The sequence below is a fragment of the Agelaius phoeniceus genome, chromosome 3, assembly GCF_051311805.1.
Source record: "Agelaius phoeniceus isolate bAgePho1 chromosome 3, bAgePho1.hap1, whole genome shotgun sequence".
Lineage (NCBI taxonomy): Eukaryota > Metazoa > Chordata > Aves > Passeriformes > Icteridae > Agelaius > Agelaius phoeniceus.
In genome coordinates, this window is record NC_135267.1 from 53,487,192 (window position 1) to 53,515,022 (window position 27,831).

Genomic DNA, 27,831 nt, shown 5'->3' on the forward strand with positions numbered 1-27,831 from the left:
CTGGCCTTGCAGTGTCACACAGTACAGAGACACCCACAAATCCTGAGCAATAGGTACACCTGCGATCCAAAACATCCTTGAGTCCTAACTCGAGGCTCCAAAGCACTGGGTTAGGTTATCAGCACACCTGGGCTGATGAGCTCTCTAACTTCAGTGTGAGTCTGAGCTGGTGGATGCTGACCTCTGCTGTGCTCCATTACAACTATAATGTCCTAATTGTAACCACTCTGCTATTGTTGCTGCTAGAATCAAAGTATTCTCACATGAGGAAGTTTCAGAACTCAGACTGGCCTAAAGAGGGCTGTGACCCACAGTATGCTAAAGAGATGTTTAGACTGTAGCTGACCAAAGTGAAACATTTGCAGAGGGACAGTGACCATTATGGAGGACTCTCATAGCTTGAACAAGAAAGTAGAGACTGAATGATCAGACTAGATTTTAGAGGACTTAAACAAGAAGCAAAGGACAAAAATTGGGAGAGAAACTGGATGAGTTTGCAAAGTATCATAGAGAAGATTGATATGTATTTGTTGTTTTGGAATGGATTGTAATTTCAGTCCAGTCTTGAAGTTTAAACTTGACCATTGGGCCTAGTGTTAAGTGTTATTCAGTTGTTATTGGTGATTTTGTCCATGTTGGCTTCCATCTCTTACCTAGCTGTTCCAAAACTATTGTTGTCCCTTGAGCATGGATCTGCCTTCTTTTTAGCTTAAGGATCAGTTGGTCTGAGATCACCTCATCTCAACATCTATCCCAAGGCCTCCCTTAAGGGTTTTCAACCCTATTGCCCCTTAGATCCTTGCCAGCATTTCCAACAGCTGCCCTGTATCACTGCTCCTCCATCCATGAAAAAATAGACTGCTTTCAAGATTGTGCAGACTAAGTTTAGCTTGAGTCCCATAGCAACACTATTAATCTTCAAACAAATACCAAATAACAATTGTGTTTAGAGATGTAGGGGTGTTAATAAAGGTGATTTGGGAGTGTTCCTACTGAATAAATATGCTTTCCTTTGTCCTGACTTCAGCAATCTAGGTTTTCCTGGCAAGCTGCTTTTTGGGTAATAGCTAAGATTTCAACTACTTCTATATGCCATCATGTTTTTAAAACATTTTGTGCTTAAGGGTGGTGATCTATTTCTGCATATGGTGCCAAGCAGGGGTTCAGCACCTGTGTTGCTGCTCTTTATCTTCCCACTCAGGGAAGATTGTAATTAACAAGGCTGAATTCACTCCATCATGTTCTGCAGGGAAGTTGACAGTATGAATCAAATTAGTTCTGTTCTGTTAAATAGAAGGAAATCCAGGTACGCTGGGGGACTCTAGGTGAAGGAAATGGCAGAAGGCTGGAGGGAATTTAGTTTTCTGCATGAAAATGTAAAGTACTTAATCTCAACAGACTTGTTCCTTGTAACCTCTGTTCTTTAATGTCCAAACTTAACTAAACTGTATTTTAATCTCTGTATAATAGAGTATACAGGCCTCTGTGGAGCTAGGAAAGAAATTGTTCTCTACCATATTAAGCAGTATTCAGGTCTCAGGAGTCAGCAGAGATGGCTCATTACCCTGCTAGGGAACTGAAATAAAGGGGAAAGTGCTGTCCCAGCTGTAACCTGGAGGAGATTTTTGTTCCACAACAGAAGATGATCTAGAATTTAAAACAAGTTCCAAAGTGACTAGAATGTTTTCTGTTATCTCATGGTTTGCGTTGTTTTCTCTGCAGACCATAAAGAATGAGTGGCTCTTAGTGGCTGGAGCCCCAGCAATCTTCACTGAATGATTGGGAGATAGGAAGTATTTTGTTTCATCAGTACCTATTATGCCAGGCAGGCCCTGGTCTTGAAAGCATTTATGTATGCACTTACCTTGCTCATTATAGATACTGACCCTGATCTTGGGCATGCAGAAGAAAGTAACAAGGTCCAGTGTATTTGTCCCCCTTTCACAGGCTTAGATTGAGCAATCAAGGAATGCTTCTCATTAATACTCAGAAAATTCAAACAATAGGTGTGGCATTTACTTCTCCTAACTGTGTGCATCTGTAAGGTTTCAAGTTGCTGCAATCAGAGGTACTTTCAGAGAAAACTTGGCTCTGTAATATACTTCCTTTATTATTCACTGTACTATTGCTGCTCTTCTCATCAGCGATCCACATTAGCCAGCTTTCTTATTTTGAAGAAAAAGCTTTCTTTTTTTTCTTCTGTATTGTTAGAAGCAAGAAAATGCCTTATCAGGGATTAGTAGGGTCCAAGGTGAATAATTTCTGGGAATGAGTGGTGTTTACACATATTAAATTGCTCCTGTGCAGACACTACTCTCTGATACTTCCAGTAGCTTTTCAGAGGCGAAGAGAAGCCAAATGCAAATGATTGTAGCAGGAAAAGGCTGGTTTTTCGTTGTTTGGGTTTTTTTTTTTTTCCCTAGTGGGTAAATACTATATCATTCTTGGATTTTGGGGCAGGCCAATACAATAGTTGAAATAATGAATAATGGTTGTCTTGACCTTTTAACTTTTTAAGGCCTGTTGGAAACTCAGCCGTTCCATGAAGCAGATGAAGATGTGGTCGCTGATGTTGATTTCACCAATATGATTTCTGAAGAAGAAAAAGAAGAGTTAAAGACTGAGCTAGCCAAGGTAATGAATTTGAATTTCTGTGAGTGTTGGTGTTTCTACTTCCTTAAACTGGAAATATTATTTTTAGGATGAAGTATACATCATAAAGGTATGCCTTTCCTTTTTGGTAAAATTATTCTAGGCAACAATAATGTAGCTCATAATTTTCTTATATACCTATTTTTTGAAGGTTAAATATCTTCTACTTGATGATTGTACTGTGAAAGTCAAAATGCACGTTCCCATCTTAGTCAAGACGTGTCTTTATTTATAAACATTCCTTGAAAAAGAATGAAAGGTGTTCTCATTAGATCTGGTATTGTTGTTACAGTGGTTGTGCCACCTGATAGAAAAATTTCTTTTTGTGGTGCTCAGAGGAAATGGTAATAATGATGGTTACAGAAGAGGCTGATGAGAACAAGCACAGTAATTTTATTACATTTTTGTTTCCTTTGGCACTGATGTGTTTTGAGAAGGTAGTATCCTTTTTCAGGAGTCTGGAACTCAGGACATTTTGAAGAGGCTTAAAAATAATAAGGAGATGGGAGGAAAAAGGTGTGAACCACATGATCTCTTTATTACAAAGATTAAAGAAATTGTCTAAATTTGGTCTACCACGGAAGGATGGATTCAATTTTAATTACTACTGCTGAATACTGCAGTAAAGTGGAATTCTGAAATGAAAAATGAGAGACTGGGGAAAGCTGTAGGTTTAATTTTTTGAAATACAAGTCAAATAACAGAAATCACAGCCATATGAATGTGAGTTGGTTTTGCCTTAACTGGAATATTTAAATGGATATTAAGTTGTAGTGCTTAGAATACTTACAAAGTACTTACAAAGTACTCTAAGAAGTAACATCTGTAATGACTTTCAAGTAATTTACCTGCAGTGCCGATTCAGGATTTTCAAGTGAAACAGAAGACTGTTTTTCACTTAAATATTTTATCAATCTTTGTGTTTCTGAGTTACTAGTTAACTTTTACTTCTTTGCTGATCCTGTCACATCTGTAAATAATCAGAAGGAAGCTGAAAGTTTACATACTCAGTTTATCAAATTAGTTAGGACTTGGCATATTCAATACTGGCTTTTTATCATGACCAGAGGCAGTGGGCACACACTGAAACACAGTTGGTTCCCCCTGAACATCAGGAAGCATGTTTTTAATGTGTGTGTGACTGAGCAGTCTACCCAAAGACATTTTGGAGTCTCCATCCTTGAAGATACTTAAAAGCTGTCTGGGTACAGTCCTGGGAAACATGCTCTAGGTAGGGCTTGAACCAGATGTGCTACAGTGCTCCCTTCCAGCCTCAGCCATTCTGTGATTCTCTTCTCTGGCAAAGGGCAGGTAGAAACAGGCAGGTAGAAACAAGGAAGTAAAAAAGGCCAGAACTTCTTGCAATCCTCTGAGAATGATATGCCTCTCTCAACAGAATTAATCTCAAATGTTTCTGGGTATCCCTTCTGCCTACTGATCACATAGGAGAGAGAATTCTGGAAATGCTTTAATTCCTGTACTAACATACAAGTGAGAGATTGCCTGTCAAATATTATGATCTTGACTGACCTCAGAATTATTTTCTGTATTCCTCACAGCACTTTACTGACCTGCAGCTGATGCTTAAAAGCAAAATAAAACTGATAATTATGCTAAGAAAGGTTTGAAAAACTTGAATGTAGAGTGAACAAAGTCTGAACAAAGTCTAAAGTTAAATGAGGCTTAAGACTCTTATAAAAGACTGCAAAAAAAGTGTGACATTGCCTCCTTCACAAAGAAAAATTTGCTAATGTGGGAATTGGGTAATGTTTCCTTTTGAAAATCTGTAAGTCTTTACTTACAAGCCCTTTCTGCTCCACCAATGATAGTTTTGTTTTCTTCAATGTTCTTATGTGCTAAGTAATACCTCTTTGAGCCTGTAGGAACAAACACCTACTGTTTGTTCCTACAGGCTCAAACAGTTCTGTTTGAGGGGTTCTGAGAGGTAAAAATCTTACTGTTCTGAGGGGTGAAAATCATCCTTAATTCTTCTATCAACAGTTGATAAAATGAGGATCTGTTTGTGAGCACCTGTTGTGCATTTATTTAAGCAGAAAATATGTGCTTCATCTCTGTGTTGTGTACCTAATGTATATAGTCTTTGTTTTCTTCCTCCTTCTCACTCTGACAATAGGAGAGGAACAAGCACTACTGTTTTTCTGTCAGGATTTTTTTGTGTCCTCTATTCCTATTCTCCTGCTAATAATCTCTTTTTACTGGAAACTTCTCAGAACATGGACTTGCTCTGTTCTTTTATTTGTAGCCTAGCTAACACAGCAGGGCTCTGACTCTAATCAAGCCTTAGGATTTCTACAGTGAAACTGAGTAACTTACAGAAACTTCTAACAGTCATTTGAATTTACAGAGGTCAGCCTGACTTTTCAGAATAACAGCAGAAAATTGTAGGCCAAAAGCTTTACATAAGGCCAGAAGATTGTTAGCAGAGCAGATTCCCCCTGCCCCCCTCGCTGTGAGGAGCATTGTACAATGACTCTTGAGTCATGCTGGGGGCTGAGATTTTGAGCTACCTTGCTCACTGCTGTCAGTTGGCCTTCCATTACACTCATCAAAGTACTCATTTACCCTTTGGTGTCTTCCCCCTCCCACTCCTTCCCAGAAGGAGCTATCTGGTTTGATCTAGCTGATGCACAGCATCAGCAGTGTGTGTTACTGCATGTTTGTTCCCAGTTTGAGGAAAGATTATAATAATACCTTTTCCTGCAAACTTATGGGAGAAGAGAACTTTATATGATGTGCCTATTCTCTTCTGACTCTGTTGCATTTTGAAAGAAGGGAACCATGATAATTAGAAGCTTGTATTTCTGTTGACTGAAGCCCTAGTTTTATAATGGAGTTATAAGCATTTACAAAAGTGGACTTAAAAAATTCCTAAACAAGTGATGCCCGACTTCCATGAGAATTAGGTATGTTACATGCTTAAATGCTTTTCAAGATCCTACTGTAAGTCCCTAATCCTTTCTACCTACTTCAGAGTCATCACTGATATCTGAGCACTTGAGGGCGGCTTTGTATCTGTCATTATTTCAAAATGATGGAAGTTGAGGAGGATTTTGTCAATTCAAAACTGATTGCTGTGTTATAAATAATAAATTACTTTTCTTTAATCAAAAATGTTGCTCATACTTCTGCCATTGAGCACAAGGCTAATGCTTGTTTAGGTTATCACACCTTTAAGATGTCTATTCAATGGAACAGATGGAAAGTAATTTTAATAGAAGACCTGAAATGTTTACATATCCAAGTACCTGATGATCAACCTAGTGCTGGCCCATAAGTGTCCTGGCATCAGTTTAAGTAAAGGTCTTTAGCAGTTTTGCACAGGTAGTCGTGCACTAAAGGGTTTGCTCTTGGTGAGAAAGAACCAAAAGGAGCTCTGAACTGCTGCCTGAGGAATGCTGACATTTGTGCTTTCTTTCTATAAGGGTATGACCAGTTACTTTCTCAGAAGAGAGCCTCTTGACAACTGCCTCTTGACAGTATTCCATTTGCAGGTTAGGAATATAATGGAGCACACAAGACATGGGGAGGAGCAAAGCAATTTGCATTGCTGTGTACCTAACAACAGTATTGGTGAGGTGTTGGCATCACAGGCATTGGTGAATATTAATATCTACTTCACTCAGGTCATGATTTTGCTCTGTGTTCATAGCCTTGCTGCTTAATTCCTGAGCTGCTTGTATATTGAAATGGCAGGTAATGACAAAAGAAACTGATAGCTGGGGGATTCAAGGTTGAGACTTTTCCAAGAACAGTGAGCTTGCAGCCAGTTTTACAGTGAGGTAGAATGCATGAATGTGTAAAATAAAATAATGCTAGTGCTGATATCCTAAATATAGCCTTGGAGGTCAGTACTGCTTCAGCTGGTGCTTGCATCTTTCCCTGCAGCCAATGGAGTTAAATCAGAGGGAGACTGTGGCTCCAGGGAACTTAGCATATGGTAATCAGATAAGTTGCCATATGTTACCTTACTAACATATGGAGGAAGGAACACAGTTGGTAGGGGAATTTCTAAACCTGAAGTGAAAGGCAGCTGCTCTGTTGTCACTTGCCCTTGTTAGCTTCAGTATCTTAGTGTGCTGCTTGTGTAGATTAGCTTGGGAGGCTTCCAGGTGAAGAATGCAAACCCCTACTCACTTGCAGGAGTCCTGCCCAAGGAGCAGGATTCTGAGCCAGTGGGCACTACCATTCTGGAGTCCCCCTTCTTACAGTCCTGTCTTCTGGTTCTTGCCTTGGTAAAACACTGGCTTTGATTAAATGTTTCAAAAAAATGACTACTGCAGAGAGAATTATATTGCTCTGTTTGGGCTGGATGGCATCTTTACAGCTTGAAATTGCAGAGTTTGGTTAAATACTAGGATTTCTGGAAAGAATAATCTGCTCTGTCTTCTGAGTGCTTTTATGCTTTAGATACTGATCACTCATGTTAATAGTTCAACTATAAATTTTTATGTTACAATTTTGAAATATGTAGTGCCTAAAATACATAAATAAAACTCATATGACAAGGATATAACATTTGATGGTACTCTCAAGTCATATATTATCATGCAGCTTTTTCTATTTTTTTTTTACCTGCTTCTAAGAATTTACATATTTTTTTTCAGGACCAGAAGACTAAAAACCTGCAAGTATGAAGTTAAAAGCCTGTGCATTCAAAGAAAGATATTTGCTTAAATGTTCCAGTCTTCTCTTGTCCTGTCCATTTGCATTTTACTAGTGAATGAAAAGCTGGTATTTGAGACTCCTAATGCTCCAAGGCAGATTTGGGTGAAATTGCTTCCTTACTGGATAATTCTCTCCCTTATCAGATGCATCTGTGTGATGGTGAACATAGGTGACACAGAGGCATTAATTTAACCTAGTGTCAGCTCTGTTCTGGGGATGCCTTTGTCACCTCCTCAAGCTCTTGACTCAGTCTCTCTAGGTACCTGTGAAAAGCACAAGTTTGTGAGATTCATTTAGCATCTTAACACTGTATGTGTTTATCATTCTGTGGGAACAGGCTAACTCCGTTCTCCTTGTTTCCCTCAGCTAGAGGATGAAATTTCAACTTTGCGGCAAGTGCTAGCAGCAAAAGAGAAGCACCTGGTTGAAATTAAACAAAAACTTGGCATAAGTCTGATGAATGAACTGAAGCAGAACTTTAGCAAAAGCTGGCATGATATGCAGACAACTTCTGCGTGAGTACTGATTTTTATACTTACACATATGAACATACCATGTTTTTCTAAAACTTTTTGGGCTGAATTAATAGCAACATTGGTAGAAAGAACCACCCACCTTCATCAAGTGCTGTCTGAAAAGTCATTTGCTTTTTTTTTCCTCTTCATTTGACAACTGAATTTGACACTTAAGGAGAAGGAAAAGTGAGCTTCTCCACAACTGAGCTGAGCTGGGAGTTGACAGCAAGGAAGGCAGGGGGCAGTAGCATGCATCATCCATGAAGGAGCAGTCTCACAATACTTGAACAAAGAGAGCAGAGCAGTCCAATGACAGCAAAGAGGGTCAAACCAAGAGTTCAGATCTCCAAGTGCCTCTGTACTGATGAGCCAAGTCCTTGATCAAGCCAGGGAGTCAAATCTGTGAGTTCAAGATCTGTGAGGTACCTGGACAGATACTGGCATATCATTAATATGACTTGACATTAAATTCAGTCTAGGCTTTGGTATAGGTCCCAAATGAAGGGAAAAGGTGCTTAACAAGCATTCTCCCAACTCTTGCACAACATTTTCATCACAGTCTTACCCGAAGTTTCACAGCTGTGCAGTGCCAGATCTCACCTTGAGCTGCCAAGTTCAGGGGAGTGGGGGGGAAAGCATTAACAGTTCCTCTCAGTGCATTCAAGGTGCTGACAGAGACTTGCTAAAATGTACACTTTGACATTAAATATGTTAAAATGTACACTTTGACATTAAAAGAACTATTCTTTGTATTTTCATGAGAAGTCAAATAAGGCATAAACCCTTTAATAAAAATACAGTTTGTATGTCTCCTATCTCTCACTGTTGGACAGTTTCTCATCTAGGTCCTGCTTCTCATGACATGTCATTAGCAGGGGTATCACTGTTGCCTTGGTGAGGATGTCTGGCATGTGCTAGGAGAGAACAGTCTAGAGACAGTAAGCTTTAGAAGAGAGGAGGGGCACAAGACATCTGAACTAGAATTACTGGCAGAGACTAGCAAAATTTTGAAGCAAAAACTTTCATTTTTACTTGAAATTTGCTAGCAAGTTCCCAGATAGGTTTTCATTTTTCTTCCACATTGACATTTACCACAAATAGAGACTTTTTCAGTGTGGTAGCTGCTACTTTTTATTTGAGATGAGTTTCAGAACTACAGTCCATTAGGTGGTAAGTGTCCAGTTTTGTGGAACTGAGCAGCAGGAGTCCCATTTGTGCCCCAGAAAATTCTCATGTTTATGGTCCAGCTGCTGTATAATTCTGCTAGACTCTTATGCCAGAACACCAGTGCTGGTACAAATCATGGTAATCCAGCATCTTAAGAATGGATGTGTTGAGTAATAGAGGTGATTCATTGTTGCTGTACCAAAATAGCAGTGGGACAGCATTATTCACCAAAATTCTCTGATTTAGGAAGGATGAAAAGCTTGTTGCTTTTTTTTTTTTTAAAAAGTTCTAAATATTTACATGCCTGTGGTTTAGGTTTCTAAATCTGCAGTTAGTAATTTTAAATTTTAAAATGGTCTGGTTTTAAGAGGTGAAATTTTGTTTCACTTAGCTGGTGTGCTTTCCTGTAAGTTAAAAATACTTTTCTTTAGCAGGGAACTTTTCAAAGCCACAGAGCACCAAAGTTTTTTTCCACTTATTGTTAATGTTTTTAAGCTCTCCATTTAGGGATGCATTCTTAGATTTAGAGTGGACTTAGAGGAAGAGGGGTGGACTTCTCTCAGTAACAGTCCTGTAAAGTGTGTTTGACCACTAGTTAAGAGTCATGACCTTACTTACAGGATGCATGCCACTCCTACTGACTAAATTTAAACTTGAGATTTTGAATATTTTAAAGCATTTACATTTTAAATGGTTGGCCACAAGTTCCTTGTTAATTTCTTATACTATTCAGTGCACTGATGTTTAATATAATCTATTATATTGTAATATAATATGTTGGGGGAGGCAAAGGGTTCTGCTGTGGAGCACATCAGTAACTACAGAGCAAATGATTGCCTTGGGTTTGGTTTGGTTTCATGGTGGTAAGGCATTCAACTGGAATGACTTCCCACACACACCTTTTTAATGATTGGGTTTTCAGTGAATAGAAGCAGGTGGATATTTAACTTCTTGCAATGCAGGTTTTTTATATTTTAAAAATAGATAATTCATTCTTATTTAGATGCCAGAAGTAGGGTCATGTTGGTGGATTTTGAGGTTATTTATTTTAGCTTGAGAAATAATTACAAATGTCTTTACATGGATATTTGTAAAGACCATAATTGAGCTTTCCTAATTATTGTTCTGCTACAAAAGAAAGGTTTTATATAACCTGAATGCATTGTATTCAGTTGAAGCTTCTTGGTAGTGCTTCTGTAAAGCTCCCACGTCTCCTTACCTTCCATACTTCAGATTTTCACCATATAGTGGATTAAGGTAGAATATAGTATTTATGACAATTAACCTGGCTTTATACAGAATCACAGAATATTTGAGGTGTTGACAGCGATGTGAGAAGACTGTCTGGTCCAACTGACTCTTTCAGTCAGGACCAGCTAGAGCAGAGTGCTCAGGACTATGTTCAGTCAGGTTTTGAATATCTCCAAGGATGGAGATTCTACAGCCTCTCTGGGCAACCTGTTCCATCTTCAATTGCCCTCGCTGTGAAAAACATTTTTCTTAAATACTAAAATATCAGTATATTTTAATATTTCTTGCATTGAATTTGTGCTGGTTGCCTCTTGCACTTTCACTTAACACCACTCAAAAGGGCTTGCCTCTGTCTTCTTTCCTCCTTTCATTAGGTTGTTTATACACATTGATGAGATCCTTCCATGAGCATTCTCTAAGGTGACCAGTCCCAGCTTTCCCAGCCTCATCGTATGAGAGCTGCTCCAATCCTTTGCCATCTTTATGCACCTTTGCTGGACTTGTTCCAGTTTGTCCATGTCTGCCTTGTACTGGGAAGCACAGAACAGGACCCAGCTGTGGCCATAACCAGGGCTGACAGGGGAAGGATCACTTCACACAACCTTTGCTGCAAAGGCACATTGCAGACTCATGTAGTCTGTTCTCTACTAGGATTCCAGGCCTTTTTCTGCAAGGCTGCTTTCAGCTGGTTGATCCCCAACCACTACTGGGTTATTAATCCCAGCCTGCAGGACTCTGCATTGCCCTTTGTTGAACTTACTGTGACTCCTGTTGCCTCTTTTTTTCAGATGAAGTCCCAGGTCATTGTATTCTTCAATGCAATTACAGAATCACATTTCATTATATATGGAGAAGGTTACAAGGGTTACTTTAGCCTTTCACTAGTCTCTCATATTAAGCACTACAGACATAGATCCACAAGATATCTTGCCCTTTGCTGAGCATTTATGTTGTAACCACACTCAGCTTTGTCCTTCAGCTTTTCATTTGGTGCTTTTCTGTAGTTCTTTGGGAAAAAAAAAAACCACATAGGACATTGTAGTCCTGTCTTCTTGTGAGATATTTCAATTCTACTGAGTTTCTAAGGAGCAGTTTTATCTGTAAAATTACCCACCAATAAACTCACTCCAACCTAATACTTCCCACAAACTTCTTTGCCATACTTTCTTAAAATGTTATCAACTGCTATAAAACATAAACCTCCTCTGTTTTAAATGGTTAACCTTTCAACCCATGGATGGAATAGTAACTATGGACAGAGCTTCTAGGGAGATGAAAATGCTTGGTTTACCACTAAACCTCTCCAAAAAAAGAAATGCTCCAGACATTCAGACCAGTAAGCATCAGTACTGCCATGGCAAATAAATTATTAGAAGAGCTAGAAAATTAGAGGAAACCCATTCTGTCTTCAAGGGCTGCAGTAGTGAAATGATGTAAAATGTTTCAAAGTTGATGTGCTTAGTGATTCAAACAGGGGGGCTGGGGAGCCTTTGATGTGATGGAAAGTGGACCCACACAAGGCAAACATTCAGGATAGGAATCTGAAAAAGCTGTTTTCAAAATGGCATTTCAACTTTTGACCTTAAGACAGAAATTTTCATTTGTAGAAAGGGAAAAGCTTATGAATTATAGGCCAGAATCAAGAGAAATGTAAGTGCTGGCTCCCAACAGCATGTTTCCTAGAGAGAGCCCTTGGCTTTTTTCAGATGGTGACTGTCTTTTCAAGCCTTTTTAGGAAGGCTTCAGTGTTGCTTGTTCTTGCATGTGATATTTAATTAAGATTTGGTGCAAGAACATTCAACGTGGACTTGGCCTTTTCCTCCAGAGGTAGAATAAAGGTTGGTTCATTGAATATTGACTGAACTATGTGAGCAAGCTTAGTTCTGCTGATAGGAAACCTGAGGACAACTATTGGGAACTTACAGTTTTATAGTTCAAATTTCTGCCAGGACATAGGAAAATAGAAGATAATAGTTGCACTGCATGTATTTTAGCCTTACAATCTATGGTACAGGCAGTCTTTGTTAATATTGCTTTAAATATATAGTAATGCGTTCCCAAGTTTCAGAACTTTTTTCAGTAAGTCAGATATAATTTGTGGACAGCCACAGTCCTACTGTGACTTCTAGGAATTAAGTAAACTGTGTTCCCACACACATACTTCTTGTGAGTGGTAGTAAAAGAAATGTGGGTGTTTCTGTTCATTGCAATATGTAATCACCTTTTGACATTTTCTTCTCTAAATTTGCAAGTCAATGTAACAGTTTGTGTAAGTGAAGAAATTGTGTGTTGGCTTTAGCAAGTACATTACCTGTGTGTGGGTCTGTGCTATATGGAAGTAAAAAGAGCCTGTCCCTTCCACTTCCTTTGCTTCCATTGGGTCAGATCAGGCAACCTTCATGCTGTCTTCAAAGAGAATTATTTTGCTGCTTTTCCACATGTGTCTCTGGCCTTGAATTTTGAAGGGTAGAGTAATAAGGAGAAAGAACTTTAAGAAGTTAACTTAGTCTGTTCTCATTGTTCCTTGTCCAAAAGGTGTATGTCCATTTGTTTGCCAAGAACCTTCAGCTAATGGAAATTCCACAGCAACGTCAGGTGATCTGGTCCAGATGTTCATTTCTCAGGGAAAAACCCACTGTAATTATCATGGGGAACCAGAAAATATAAACATGTGTATTATAGTGATCTTTATGTCTGTATATCTAACTGTAAGGATGGGAAGGGAGGCCTGAATGTAAATTGAGATCTCTGAAATTACAAGGATTAAAAATATCCAGGAAAGAGTCAAAAAAAGGGGAAGGGGAAAAGGAAGGGAAAGGAAATGAAAGGGTGGAAAGGGAGAAAGGGAGGAGAAGAAAGGAAAAGAGAGACTGGGATGTGTAGAATCTTGCATAATTTTTTTAATCTAATTTACAGTACATAGCCCACAGACAGTGTTACGATACAGTTTAAGGTGGGATGAACTGCCTCTAATGTCTTAAGATCATCTGTGCTTTAGCAAAGATATTTTGGCTTTTTGGCTTTTCTATCTGGAGTGTAATCGTAGCACACTTTTTACCCCCCTATTCTATGCTGCATTGCACAAATAATGCATTTTAAACAACTGTATCCCATATTTTTCCCAAGTGTTTGAAGTTTACAGGGCAGTACAGCCCAGAATATTTGTCACCTTTGTCTGGCACTGACCTGTGACTTTCTCCAGCCTATTGAACAGTCAAGTCACCTTCCAAGTGCTGCACACAGATTGCTGCTGCAGCCTGCAGAGGTTCAGTTCCCTCAGTTCTCTCCTTCCTCTCCCTGTGGGAGAGGAACTACCTGGGGCTTACTTCTTTAGATTTAGGCATATGTACCTCTCCAAATGTCAGCACTGTTTCAGTTAATTCTTAACATTCCTGGCAATGGGAAGGATGACAAAAAATACATCTGTCGTTTGGTTTTGAAGTTGGAATGAATTTCAGGAGAGTACTAAAAAAAACCTTCCAAAACAAAAACCTAAAATAATGCACAACAGCTTAGAGTTAATTTGTGGCAAAAAATGACAACAAGAATGCTCTTAGAGAATGTTTTATCTATCATATATGCATTTATCTCACTGGACTATTAGCATAATTTAGTTAATGCTGAGCCCTGTTTCTCCCAGAAAATCAACAGAAAAAGAGTTTTGTACTGAGAGTTTCTCAGGGATCCAGATGCTTTAGATCAATTGCAGAAAAGTCATTCTTAAGATGACTAATGGTTTGAAAACTGAAAAGAAGTAAGCTCCATAGGACACAGCTTGTGCTACCAGGCTCTGCTCTACTGTATGGTTTTGTTGTTAATTGTTTGCATTCTGTTACAGCCTCTGTGGGCCTTATCACAGGCAAGGCTTTCTCAAATGGATTAATTTTGCCAGCAAGCATTGATGGAGAGGGATAATGCTGAATGAAGATGAACTAATTAGCAAATGTACTAATTTTACAGAAGCTGAATTAAAATTCTTTATCATTTACTGCAGTACATCAAATGTGCAGCTTGACATGCAAAATATAAATATTATATGTGTAGCCTACTTCTGTCAGCACAGTCTGTATTGCACCTGTGAATGAAGGGTACATTTAACTCTGTCATGTGAAGGGCAGTTCTGTACTGAGATGAGATCAGTATGATTGTCCTGTCATATCCTGCAGGTGATGTTGGCCATTTAAATGTCTAGTTCTCTAGTTCTCTCTGTGTGGCTGCTACTTGCCTGTTCTCTCTATAAAGCACTGGTTCCTTCACATGTTGTGTTTTATGAAACAGTATCTCCTTATATTTCCTTTCACTGTAAAAATCACAGTGAGATATATATAGTGAGATCTGGTTGTCACAGGATAGCATAATCTAAATGTAGTATATGACACTGTCAAGTGAAAGTGCAGTCAGAATATGCAAATCTACTTTGTCTAAATAGTATGTTACAGCACTGGAGACATGAGTTATCTTTAAAGCTCCTTTTAATTATGTTGGGTGTGTTATTGGACTATAACTGCAATATCAGCATGTTTTGTGATAACCTCTGATAATCACTTTTATAAATAATTGCTTCTGTTAAAGAAATACCTTATTTTAAAAACAAAATTATAATCAGAAGTTGATGGATGAAATTCTTAGGTTAATGTCATATATAAAGGTAATGTTCAAATGTTCACAGGTGAGTGTTATTTACAAGTTTAAAATTGAGACAGCAGTTGATATAACTTATTTGTTTAATCCCTCTTGTCTATGAAATATATTATAAATATTTATTGTTAAGTGCTGAGTGAAAGCACAGAATATGAGCCTTGTTAACCATTACCAGCAATTCTTCTGTGCTACAGAGTATTTTCAGATACCACAAAATCAGAGCAGGATTTCCTACTCTAACTGAATAAATCAAGTAGGCTGTTTCTACTTTTGTTGATGCTACTTGGTGTACTGCTGATGGTGCCTTTGTATGGGTGTAATGATGTATATGTGTAAAAATGCAGTCAATGGCTTGGATGGAAGGTGGTCTTTCTTGAATCCCTGTATCCTAAATCATCTGAGTTTGTTTTTGGTGGAGTATTTCTAACCCGTAAGTTTTGGGGTCGCTGGTTGACCTGAGCTGCTGGCTGGCTGATTCCTCAGATGCTGTCAGCTGTCTCCATGAGCTGGTGGTCAGCACTCACCTAAGGATTGCCAGCAGTGGCTGCTGAAAGGATGAGAGTGCCCAGGTCTTGTAGATGACTTAGCATGCAGAGCATTTGGTGGTGCAAGGAGGACTTAACCATACACAGAGCACTTTTTCCAGGTAATAAGGGTTTGTAGATCTTACCTGGAATATCCAACTTTATTCCTGCAGGTAAAGGTTTCTGAAAATTATGTAAGCTGTTCAGTGCATTAAAACAAAAGTACAAACTGCCGTGAGTTACATGACATGATGAAAACTGCTTGGTCAGATGATTAGTGTGCAATACAACTGAGCAGATTCCCACATGACAGAGAGAATATGTTGAAGAAATCATTGTTACCAGAGTGCTTGGCAAAGATATCAAATGGATGCTGTAAATATGAAATAACTATGAGGATAAATATATCTGAGCCAAAATACAGTGCATCATACATACAAATATCAACACAGCACATAACTAACTACAGGTAGGCAATGTGCTCTGTGGAAAGATTATTAATGAAGAAGGCATAGTGATATATGTAATGGTGGAGAGGTGGTAATGGGCAGGGGGGTTAATTTTTAAGCTATCAGAGAGCTCTGCTGAGATGCAAATTATTTTTTCTTGTCTCTGCTGACAGGTATTGCATATTATGCTCCATTTTCACCTTTGTTATTTCGTTGTTCCTTAAAGCTCTTCTTCAGCATTGCTGAAGGGAGGAGGGGACATGTCATAGGTCATTTTTGCTGAAGTTGGTGCTGAAAAAAGACTAGTTGTGTAACAGTTTTAGCTGGATTTGTGCTCTTATGTAATGTCAAAAGTATTAGGAGCACAAATGCAGTCTCCATGTCTTCCTCACTAGTGGAAATACTGGAGGATGTTTGGTTTATGGGATTTACAGAGAAAACAATATTGCTGGAATGCCAAAATCAGTGTCATTCCAGCTACTTTCCTGAAGATGTGTTCTGACCAAAGTAATGTTCAGAAATATGTAGGGGACTCTAATGTTTCTCAGTGAAATTTGGGTCTCTCCTGTATGGCGCATTTTGGACTATTCTCCAAATAGTTTTACACGGTGTGAAGAAGTTGCAGTGAAAAGGTAAGACATAGAGATATTTTATCATAAAGTTAAATGGGCCTATAACTAAAATTAATTCCAAGGTGTTATTTCAAAAAATCAGTTTAGAGGGATATCTGAAAAGTATTTTTACTATGTACATTCAACCTGTACATAAATAGGTTGCACTACAAAGGACCTTTTAGACTTGGAAGTCAAATCTTGGTCTTCATGTTGTCATCAGCAAAATTCCACTTGTGCTGAATAGTTTAGGGAGCTTTTCTGTTAGCAAATTCTTTAAGACTTGTATGCCACAGGCAAGAGAATAGTTGATTTTTTCTTTTTCATAGACAACTCTTACCAATAAGCTATGTGCTTATAGTTTGCCAGTAGAATCCTTATTTTAGGATCTCATCCCATTCTAGTTTATGAGAGTATATCTGCTGTCAGCAAGAGAATGACATAGCTATTGAACTAGTTAAGCTAGAGAATGAGGCCTTAGTGAAACAAGAGTATTGCATTCTTGCTATGTCCAAGGATGACTGGCTGAGAAGAAAGGAGATTTGGTAAAAGACAATCTTTTCCATCTTCTCTCTATTGTACTAGAATAAATAAAGCAAGCATAACCATTGCTTCTTCCTTTCTAATTATAATTTGTGTTCCTTCTGTCAGTGTTGCAATGTTTTAGCCCTTGTTATTCAACAGTGTCAATGTGTTTGGTTCAGCTTATCCAGCTGGAGACTCCTAGAAATTCCGTACCCTAGTATTCAGTTGCTCCCTATGGATTGCCTTGTTAGTCAGTGAAAACAGAGACAAGCACCTTCATAGAAGGAGCCCTTTCACTTGGCGGTTTAACAACTTGTTAGGTCAGTAGGATGTTGTGGCTTAGGAACAAAAAATCAAAATATATTGTCTGAAAGGACAGAGCATTATGTGGCCTCTGCCATCACAGCACTGGTTTGTAAAACACAGTCCTGAACAGAGGACTTTCAGCAATAGGTCCTGCTGGGACTAAAGCTATGTGACATAAAATGTGTTGTGCCATACTACAAATGTTAATCTTATTTCCCCTCCTTCCTCCACAAAGTTACTACTTTCATGCTATAATATTTTTTATATATAATATTACTTTCATAATATAATACTTATATACATAATAATGAGAAAATACCCTGTTGTAAGGACTCAGGCAGTAGGATTTTTGTTTTTCTTTATCAATTGTCAGTATATTTTGGTACATGCTCGCAATTCCATGGTTTTTGTTCAAAGGAGAATGAGAACCAGTGGAGTTTTATTTCTAAATTTTTCATGATCATTTCTTCTTGTCTGCCAACACACACCACAGGATAGAAGGCTGATTATTGTGTGCTCTCCTTTTGTTACTAGGTCAGTACTTCTAATTCTGAGCTTGTCTGCGTCACTGGGAGTATCAGATAATTTACTCAGAAGGAATCCTCCGACATGCTCAGAATTAGTTTAGTCAGCAGAAAATCATCTGTGCAGAAAAGCTTACTGATTACTCTGAGAGTGCAGGTTACCTGTACTGAAGAGTCTGTATGGGTCAGAGGATGTATTCTGAATCAGTAAATTAAGATGATTCTGTGTTTGAATCTGCATGCTGTTAGTGAAATTAGTGACATCTTTTAGAAGAATTCAGTCCTACTAAGAATATGCATTCACTCTCTAGGTTTCTTCATCTTTCTTTCTCTGTCCTTCGCCAAATCTTCTTCCTTAAAAGAAATTTTTAAAAGGGAAAAGAAAGGAAATTTGTGGAATGTGGAAACAGATTTGATGATTTTTTTTCTATTTTAAATATCAGAGAATCATTTTGAAGTGTATCTGTTAAATGTACCTAATACGTATATGCTTGAAAGAGCAGTTGTATTTGTCCGGATTCTTTTCTGTGCTTCAGACAGCAGGTTTTGCCAGAAGGTCAGTGTCTGCTGAAAGAATACTTACTTGATGTAAATATGATTTTCTGTAAACAGAATTTGTATCAAGCAGGTATTCAACAAGTCACTGCATTCTGCTTTTAACCAGCATGTGCTGGCCCATTTGGGGGATGTTATCTGCAAGAGAGAGAGAGAAGATTGCCAAGTTAAGGATTGCTCTGGAGAATGTTGCACTTAGGAAGCTGTGGAGAAGCGGGCATCCTCACCCATGTTTGTTTTGAGCCATAGTTACTATGTTTATTAACATTTCAGTGGATGGGACTTTGAGGGAAATTAGTTGCAGGGATTCTAGTCTCTCTCTGTTAATACTTATCACTATTTCTGTTCTATTTTTTGTTTCCAGCTACAAGAAAACACATGAGACCCTGAGCCATGCAGGGCAAAAAGCAACAGCAGCTATCAGCAATGTAGGAACAGCTATCAGCAAGAAGTTTGGAGATATGAGGTATCAGTATCTGCTGCTTCTCTGGTCTTATTTAGAGGACTAAATGTATAAATAATTTGTCATCTCTTCATTTCCTTCTACATTAGTGTTTTAAAGGTTCAAGTAGTTTATAATTAGAGTATTTAATAACATTCATGTTTTTAACTGGGAAGAAGGCATAATGATGACCAAAGATAGAATTTTATATGAGTCCTATTTTTTGGGTTTTTTTTTAAAGTACAGTCAGAAATCCTTTTGTAATAACTTTGCAAACTCAAGGAAATGTATAAGTAAAATGGAACAAAAAATTGCTGTTAGATCTTTATTAACCCAGTTTCATTCTTATATGGATGCTGGAGAAAAATATAATCTGAAGAAAAGAAGCCTACCTAGGAGCTGCTTGTGATAATACAAAAATATTTCAGGCTATTTTTAATCGGTTTTTTTTCAAGATATACTGCAAAGTTTTGTTCTGCAGTTGTATAAAAATAGATATGATAGAAGTAACAGGAGTTCAGGTCAGTAGAACAGCCACTTAAAGGCAACTTCAGTGTCAGGCTTTATATGTTGATGTATCTTTTAAAGTGTTGGCTTTAAAGTTCCTCAGTATGAGAGCAAAAATTGTATACTGTAAACCAGCATTCTAATTTTCATTAGGCAGTAGAATTACAGAACTTCCTGAATGATTGAAGGAGTTGATTTTTTTGTTATAAGATAAGTGGACATGGATAGCTCTACAATTGTGTAATTAGGGTTCTCATTTATTAATACTGCATATTATCCCATTGGTATGTACTCACTTTTTTCTCATTTTGTAATGTATGAGGTAACCATATCCTAAGATCTGTGTGTGCTGCAAATGACTGAAGCTTAGTTCATGGCAATAAAACCTTTTTTTCCCCTTTTTATTTTTATTCTGGATCTTAAATCTTTACAGATTTAACAACTTAACACCTTAACACCTACCTTTTACATACAGCTTAATTAATTAGAGAATTAATTAATTCTCTAAAGTACTAATGTTTTTCTAGGTGAAACTAAAAAAGGAAAATCTTCATTTCTGTGTTATCTGCTTTACAGTGTCTTTTTCCACATTGCAGTTCAAAATGGAAATGTAGCAAATGACTTGCAACCTTAATACATAACTTAGTTATGTATGAACATAACTGAGAAATTTTTACTTGATACAGTTAAACATTCATGAGTAGTATATGCCTATCAAATGCTAGAAGAATAAGCAGGCATGCAATTATATTTTCTTGGTGTATTTTTTTCAGTGTTCAGAAATCTAAGAGCTGAAAACTTTCTAAAACATAAATTTAAAGGATTCATTTAAAAGTTTCTTCTTTAAATGAAGGGTTTTCTTCATAAATTTACTATTACTTAGAATTTATTTTAACTTACATGAGCTTTTGAAATGCATAAAACCTCACATCTCCCCAGAGGAATAGAAATTTATGTGGTAAAGTCTGTGGTTTATTTGTTTGTTCATTCATTCCCTTTTTGGAGTCTCCCTGGTCTTTTCCTTTGGTGCCTTCTGGCTCTTCCATTATGAGAAACAGTGAGTTCTTCTGACCTTCATTTCACTCATTATTTCTTGTGGGTTTATTGTATTTCACTTCAGTTCCCTCTTTCCAGGCTCCAGTTGGATTAGTCACTTTCCCAAGCTTTTTTGTTACCTTTGTTAATTCTTTCTGCCTTCCCTGCATTTATAGTTGTATTCTGTATTTTTGAGAAATGTATAAGATGTGTGTGAGGCATGTGGCACCAACATATTCCTTGTTACAGTTTATGTCTTCTTAACACTTCCTCTTGCAAAAAAGACAAGCCCACAGCTCAGCAAACAGGTCCTGTTGCTGCTTCCATGCTTTAGATCCTGCAGCAGTGACCAAAGAGTTTGTGTGTGAGTACCTTGAGCACTGGCTCTCGATTATAGAGGGAAGGATGATTTAGCAGTTGAGAATTTCTCAGGTCCTATTACTTGTGCCTTGCACATGGTGTGAGATTAACTGCAAAGGCAGAAATGTCTTCACTGAAATACAGCATGTTCAGCCTTTAATATTTCCCTTAATTAATCACTGTTACCAAATGCCTTTGTCTTACCTATCAGTATCAGCCCCCCTGCCCATGGCAGTCATGCTTCTGACATGGCAGATGGGAGGTGTTTATCCCATTAGCTCTTTAGCTCAAAGCAGATGCTGAGTCCAAAAGATTAATTAAAAGATTAATCAAAATGAGGATTTCTAGTAGCTTTCTTTGATTTAAATTATTACCTTGAACCTTGGTTGTGAATTTTTCAGGAAAATATGAACTTCCAACACTCCTTTTTTGTGGATGCTTGCTGTTTTCAGTTAAGTTCTCAGCTGGGAGAGGTTTCTTGATGCTTGATGATGAAGCAGCAAGTGGTCTAGCCAAGTTCCCATAGTTATAGAGAGAGTGGCATGACTTGGACCTTCTGCATCTGCTGCACATCCTAAATCTGGAGTGATGGTCAGTATGCTTCCCTTAGCAACAAAGCTGGCCTAAATTCTTGGCTCAGCTTGGCCAGGTGTAGTTCTGTGTGGGGTCATATTACAAACCTTATCACGTAAATAACCTGATTATTAAAAATCTCCCCTCTCCCTTTCCAATCTCACTTGTGTTTGGACACAAAACTGTAAAGAGGCAGGAATTTTCTGTGTCATTGTTGGTTTGCTTTTTTTGCTAATCCAAATAATTTTATTTCAGTTATCTAGTGTATGGATTATCACCACCCCCTCCCATCCTGTCATTTTAAACAAACATCAGACTCTAGCTTAATTCTCTTGGTTAGGCATTAAGGCTCATAGTCACCAATGACATCCAGATGCAAATCCCTGTTTTGCTTTCATTCACAGCAGACATTTGAAACTGATTTCTAAAATCCAGATGTCATCATAATTCCCAGTATGTTCAGCAGCCTTACCTCCTGGTGATGGTGATTTTGAAAGGGTCTGTAGACAGACTAAATACTGAAACCTGCCTTCTTTATGAAACAAAATTCTGTTTTCTATGTTACCTGCTACATCAACTGTACAGAGCACTACATGAAAAACATATTTCTGTTCTGAAGTTATTGGATCTTAATTTTCATTTTGTTTTATCTCTAAAAATATTACTAAAATATAATACAAAAACAGGCCAGATAGACTCCCCCAAACGTGCTATTTTGTTATGTTAGCGTTCAAGAAGATAAAATCTGTAAGAAAAATGACAAAATTCTGTGTATCTGAAAGTGCAGATGCCACCCTTTGGGGACCAAGTGCTTTTCCTGCAGCTGCTGTGCTTCTCTTTCATGCCCACCCCATCTTCCCAGTGTCACTACTCTCTAATTCATTTTGTGCATGAATAATCACTAGCGTTTTACATTTTCTGAATTTTGTATTAATAAGCTTATAAGGGATCTTTAAAGTCATAATGCATCCTATTTAATATTGTGTTTCTAGGAATAGAAGAAATGCATATAAAACCAGTGTACAGATACCTCTGCTTTAGGATACAAAATAGACACTAGCAATATAGCTAAGATAATAGATTCTTCATTAATAGGCCTTGTGATTAATTATATGCCATCAAGATTTTTTTTTTTTTTTTGCTCCTCCATCTCCAGCTCACATTGTCTCTTTTAATATTTATCTGGTATGGAAAGTTAAGAGAAAGGGGGTAGTCCCAGGTCACTCACAGGGCATTGATCAGAGGCTCAGATCTCTCGGTATTAGAGATTGCACTGACATTTTAACATGGCTCTTGCTAAGAAGAGCACAGATCTGATAGAGTTGAGGGTCTTTATCCTTTTCTCCTTTGCTTTCTGCTAAAGTTTGAATATTTTCATGCTATACTGCTGGACTACTCTGCAGTTGTCTGTATGAATCTATGTCTCATCCCTGCTGATGACCTTTTTAAAAACAAGTTGTGATACCAAGTGAGAGATTTTCTGGGTTTTGGGTTGCTTTAAAAAAAAAAAAAGAGGAAAGAAAGAAAAAGTAAACTATGTGCACTACACTACTATATGCACACTACCACATACATTGCTGCTACTCAAGTAAAGGTATTTAAAGATTAGGCTAACAAAGGCATGCATGCAAATTAGGATGTCAGCAGTTACATTTTGTATAGCCCCTTCATTCAGCTGCCTGGTAGTTTTCTTTAATTACATGATCACACAGACCCCTTTCAAATTCAGTGCCTGGGATGAGCCAGCTCTCAAGATGAATGAAGGTAATATAATGCCTCATTCCTGCCAGGAGTTGGAAGGCACAGGTGGAAAGACACAAAAGGCTGCAGGGAGGGACAGCCTGGGGGCATGACTGTGGCAGTTGAATGTGCCCCGAGAACAGGAGGCACCAGAGGGGTGGAGGAAGGCAAAATTAATTCCTCTCCGGAGATGCAAGGGGGATTCTGGGAACTACAAAGCAGATACTGGAGGAATGCATTAACCTGTTATTTTCTAAGCATCTAGAAGATAGCATGATAGCAAAAACATAAAAGGGTTTGTCAAGAACAATTACCTTGAACTGACAGCACCTGTCATAGAGGATAGATGGAAGGTAGGAGATGTGATAGAGCTTGACTTTGATAAGCCTGTCTGTATTTTTCTTGCAGAAGTAGAGAAATACAGCTTAGGTGTTACTGCTTTAGCAGGAAGAGAGCATAGGGAATTGAAATTGTATCCAAAGAATAGGACGCAGTAGCTGACCATAATGTAGGATTTTGCAGGCATCTGTCCTGAGTCTGTTACTCATCAGCATTTTCATTGCTGGGTTAGATGAAAGTGCCAGGATGGCATTGCTTAGAATTCCCAAATGATTGCAGTGGCAGGGTATGCAAGCACTTTAGGCACCATGATTAGAAATCCACATTTTAAATGATAAAATAAAATTCAGTGTAGGAAAGTGTAACATGCTTTATTGCCAAATGGGGAAAAAGTTCAAAAGCAGAGATGGGGAGGGAGCACTGACCATGCAGCTCTGCAGAGAAGGGCTAGCAAGTCTAGCCTTGTGGTTCACAAGTGCAGCTGAGCAGAAGTTATTTCTGAAGGCTGTGAAATCTCTCTCATTTAAAGTTTTTAGAAGCAGGTGGGGCCAAAATCTTTTGGCAATGGTTCAGGTATGATTATTCTGCTTTACCACTTCGGGAGCTGACTTTGGTTGTGCCTTTTTTGTTGTGCCTTTTGGGGGTTTTTGTTGTTGTTGTTTGTTGTGGTGATGGAGTTTTTGCACAGCCTTTTAGAATTTCTGTGATGTAAGGATGTTCTGGGCACTTAAAATTGCTGTCAGATGTGAATTCCTTCAAATGCTGTAGCTGTCATGCCTGCAACTACCATTCTCAAACTTTCTGTCTTTTGGTACCCCTATAAAGGAAATAGCAATACTTCCTTGCTTCAGAAAATTATTTCGTAAGCGTTTCTTTTGCTGATGGATGAGGAAGTTGTTTTCTCTCACTTCCATGGACGTTTGTCCCTTAATTTATGCTGGTTTTTATAGATCTGCTGTAACAGAGATTTCATTATCATATGTCTGTGCAAGTATCTGTACTGGCATGGAGAAGGGGGCGGCTCTGTACTGGGAGCCAGCAGGTAGTAGAAGGAGGGCAACAGTATTACTTAAATGGGTCTGAGCAGAAATGTGTTGTGAAGACAAACCCTTGACTGTTTGAGAAGCAGCATTATACACGATGATGTGTATAACCTTGTAAATAAACCTGAAGAAATCAATGCTTTTCTTTGGAGCAAAGTATGAACATTGCGCAGTAAATAATGCATCCCACTACACACTGACAAAGGATGTGAAAAATAAGTATTTGAAGAGATGTTCATTAAGTGTGCACCACCTCTCTGGCTCACTGCATGAGGCAGGTGTTCCCTTGAAGTGGTCTGTAATTAAAGACTACGTCAGTAGCACAGATGAAGGAGAGGCCTGTCTGCCTCATCATTTCTCAACTTTGGAACATTAATGACATCCTTTGAATATTGTATATCAGTGTGTCTCTCCCATTTCCGCCTTAATTAAGTTTCCTGTGAGGTGGAACACAGTGTCAAAGTGTTTCAAGTATTATTTTCAACAAAGAACAAGTATTTTAGAAAATGTTGTTTTAGAAATTAAAAACTCCTTATTTTTTACATACCCTTTTTAAACTGAGAGATAATTAAGGGATTCAGAGGGGGAAAAACATCATTTGCTCTTATGTACCTGTACAATTCCAGGTCACCTATACTTTCTCTTTATTGATATTAAAGGAGGCTATGAGAAGAGAAAACAGCATTGTTTAAATCTGTTCTAATAAAGAGAACACCAAATTTAGATTTTAAAGATAAAACTTCTGTTTTTCAATGCATACAGAATAGGTATGCTGCATAGCGAAGGACTTTATGAAATTTTTTTCTTTGGGGGGATCTGAACTGATCCACATTCTACTGTGAATTCCAGCATCAAAATTTGAATGTAAATTATTTTATTTTTCTCCTTGGGCAGTTTGACATGCTACAGATGTGTATGTCTATTTTGGTTACCTTTTCCTAATACTTTTAACTCTTGCTTTTCTTTCCTTGTGCATCCACCCCAGATCGCATTCAATTGGGTAAGACACATTACTCTCCTTGAATACTGCCTCTGTATTTGACAAGATTTGTTTTATGGGCTGTAATGCAGTAACCTCTTTCCTTTCAGCTTCATTATATGCTACTTAAACTGTTATGCCTCATTTTTGCAGCATGGTGAGTGTAACAAGAGAAGGATTGGACTAAGTGTTTGCCTTGAGTAGATTAGTTTTAAATTCAAATAATGGACACATTCAAAAGACGTTGGTCTTGAGAAAACCTACTTATATATAATCCCATTCTCTTAACCATATTCTTTCTGTCAGAGGCGTGAACATGAGCAACAAACAGTAAAAAGTTCTATTCAGCTGAGTTTTGTAAAGATTATATGAAGTATTTAATTACCTCATCTTCAAGAGAGCAAAAATATCTTGGTCATGATTCTTTAAAAGTCTTGAGTCTTGGGGAAATTTCCAAGTTCTGAAGATGATAAAGGAGTTCTTTATAATTAGAGTTTATTGATTCTGTAAAGCACTTGAATATGCGATTAAAAAAAATTGTTAGAAAACAATTTTATGTGTTCTTAAAGATTCTCTAAGCAGTCTGGCTTTATGTCAGTTCACTCTGAGGAGAGGCAGAACAGCCCTGAAGGCCTTGCCACTCCCTCTGGCCTTGTAGTATCTTCAGTGCACTGAAAAAGCTCAAGAGTATTTTTTCCATTCAGCTAAGTTATCCTAACAAGGACTCTAATTCACTGAGTAAACTTCAAAGTACAGCATAGATTGACCTTCTAAACTCTGACATGAAACTAAAATGTAATAAATGACAGATTCCTCTGTTATGAAGGATCCCTGTTCTCTGCAATGATCACAATCACAGTCATGCATGTCTTTAAAAAAAGCTTCATATTTTAGGCTTGTACTAAAATAAGATTTTGCACTGTCTCTATAACTTGCATTCTTACCTCTTTAGAGAAATTAAAATATGAACTCAAAAAATAAGCATTTAATATTTTGATTGTCATGTGCCATCTCTTAGCTTTGTGAATTTAATCTTCTGGTTTAAACCTTTATATTTGGAATGTTTTGCTATTAAAAGATGAGCAGTCTATGCTGAAATACTTCCAAACTCTATTTTTGCCTATTTGTTGTGGGTTGCAAAACTAAAATGGCAAGGATGCTTGCTTAATTTAATGAGGACTGTTAAAGATTTGCTGCACTTGTGAAATGTTTGGGCTAATCTTTCCTAAGTCTTAAAAATTATGTGAAAATTTGAACATGAAACATTAGCATTGTCTGCTGTCAGTTCTTGTCTATCTGATCTTTGCAGAAGCCTTAAAATATATACAACAGCAAACAGTTTGTATTAGATCTCACTATTCCACCTGCTTGCCAAATAGCTCTTCCCTCCTTTCCCCACCCCCATTTCTGAAAATCTTTAATCTTTAGAAAAGCTTTAAGATTGTAATCTGGAAAAACAAATCTGTATAATAGACTCAGTGCTGCTCTGATTTTGTGTAGTTTATAACAAACACATGTGCTGTTTGTATGAGAGCTTTCATTTTTTAATGCTATAATTATGCTTTACTTGCAACCAAGTGTTGGTGATGCTTACAGTAAAGCTCTCTCTGTTCTCAGTCAGACCAAGCTGCAGCTGTCAGTCAACACTGAAAGTAGCAATGCAGGGATTTTTGGAAAAAGACACACTCTTGCATCACACACTTTACCTAAAGTGCTCGGATCTAAATGTGCTTATGGAAAGTTCTTAAACTTCAAATAAAGATTCTTATTTTCGATCAGGCATGATGCTTCCCAGCAGCAGGGAACAGGTGATGCGGTGAAAACAGAGTTGGTGTCTGAAATGGGAGAATTTGGCTCATGTAAGTCAAGCAGTCAGCGTGGGTGGCATCTGGAGGTCTAAAGCTGTGCAGCATGATTTGGGGATCTTAGAGTAATGCAGAGGTCCCATGTTCTGCTTACAACTTTCCAATACTCCTGCTGCTGGGAAGTCTGAGGAGGGAAGTGTCACAAAGAGAGCTGGATGAGAGCTGTGGAAAATAGCTCCATACCTTTGGTAAAGTTGAGGAGTGAAGGAGGGAGTGAAATGTCCTGGAGAGGTGCCGATATGTGAGAGTGCTGCCTCTCTGGCTGAAGAAACCTCTTGTTTAGGTAAGCAGTTGTGCAGGAACCTTTTGAGATTGGGAGTCAGCTGAACCAGCTCCACTGATGTGCACAAACCTAGGGTGTATCCCTCCTGCCCAACACAGAGCTCGTCCTCTGTCACTGCAGGACATGGAGGTGGCTCTCTGTGCCCTTTCCCGTGTCTCTGTAGATAGCCAGGGCCTGCACCATTTAAATGGATTTTGCCAGGAGCTGTTTTGCATCATTCTTTTGAGCCCCATTGCTGGTCAGTTGACATGAGAATGTG

At 38.1% G+C, this 27,831-nt stretch overlaps 1 protein-coding gene across 4 annotated transcripts in view; it reads left to right on the top strand.

Moving 5' to 3' along the window:
- TPD52L1 (TPD52 like 1) overlaps positions 1–27,831 on the top strand; it is a 50,788-nt gene that overhangs the window by 16,938 nt on the left and 6,019 nt on the right. For 3 of the 4 annotated variants that reach the window (XM_054629466.2, XM_054629463.2, XM_077175251.1), the window contains 4 exons: positions 2,519–2,634; positions 7,705–7,853; positions 18,771–18,872; positions 25,431–25,445. In XM_054629466.2, coding sequence (XP_054485441.1) covers positions 2,587–2,634; positions 7,705–7,853; positions 18,771–18,872; positions 25,431–25,445 — 314 coding nt within the window. In that variant the 5' untranslated portion in view covers positions 2,519–2,586. The remainder of the gene's footprint in view (positions 1–2,518; positions 2,635–7,704; positions 7,854–18,770; positions 18,873–25,430; positions 25,446–27,831) is intronic. The other variant, XM_077175250.1, reaches the window with a different exon arrangement.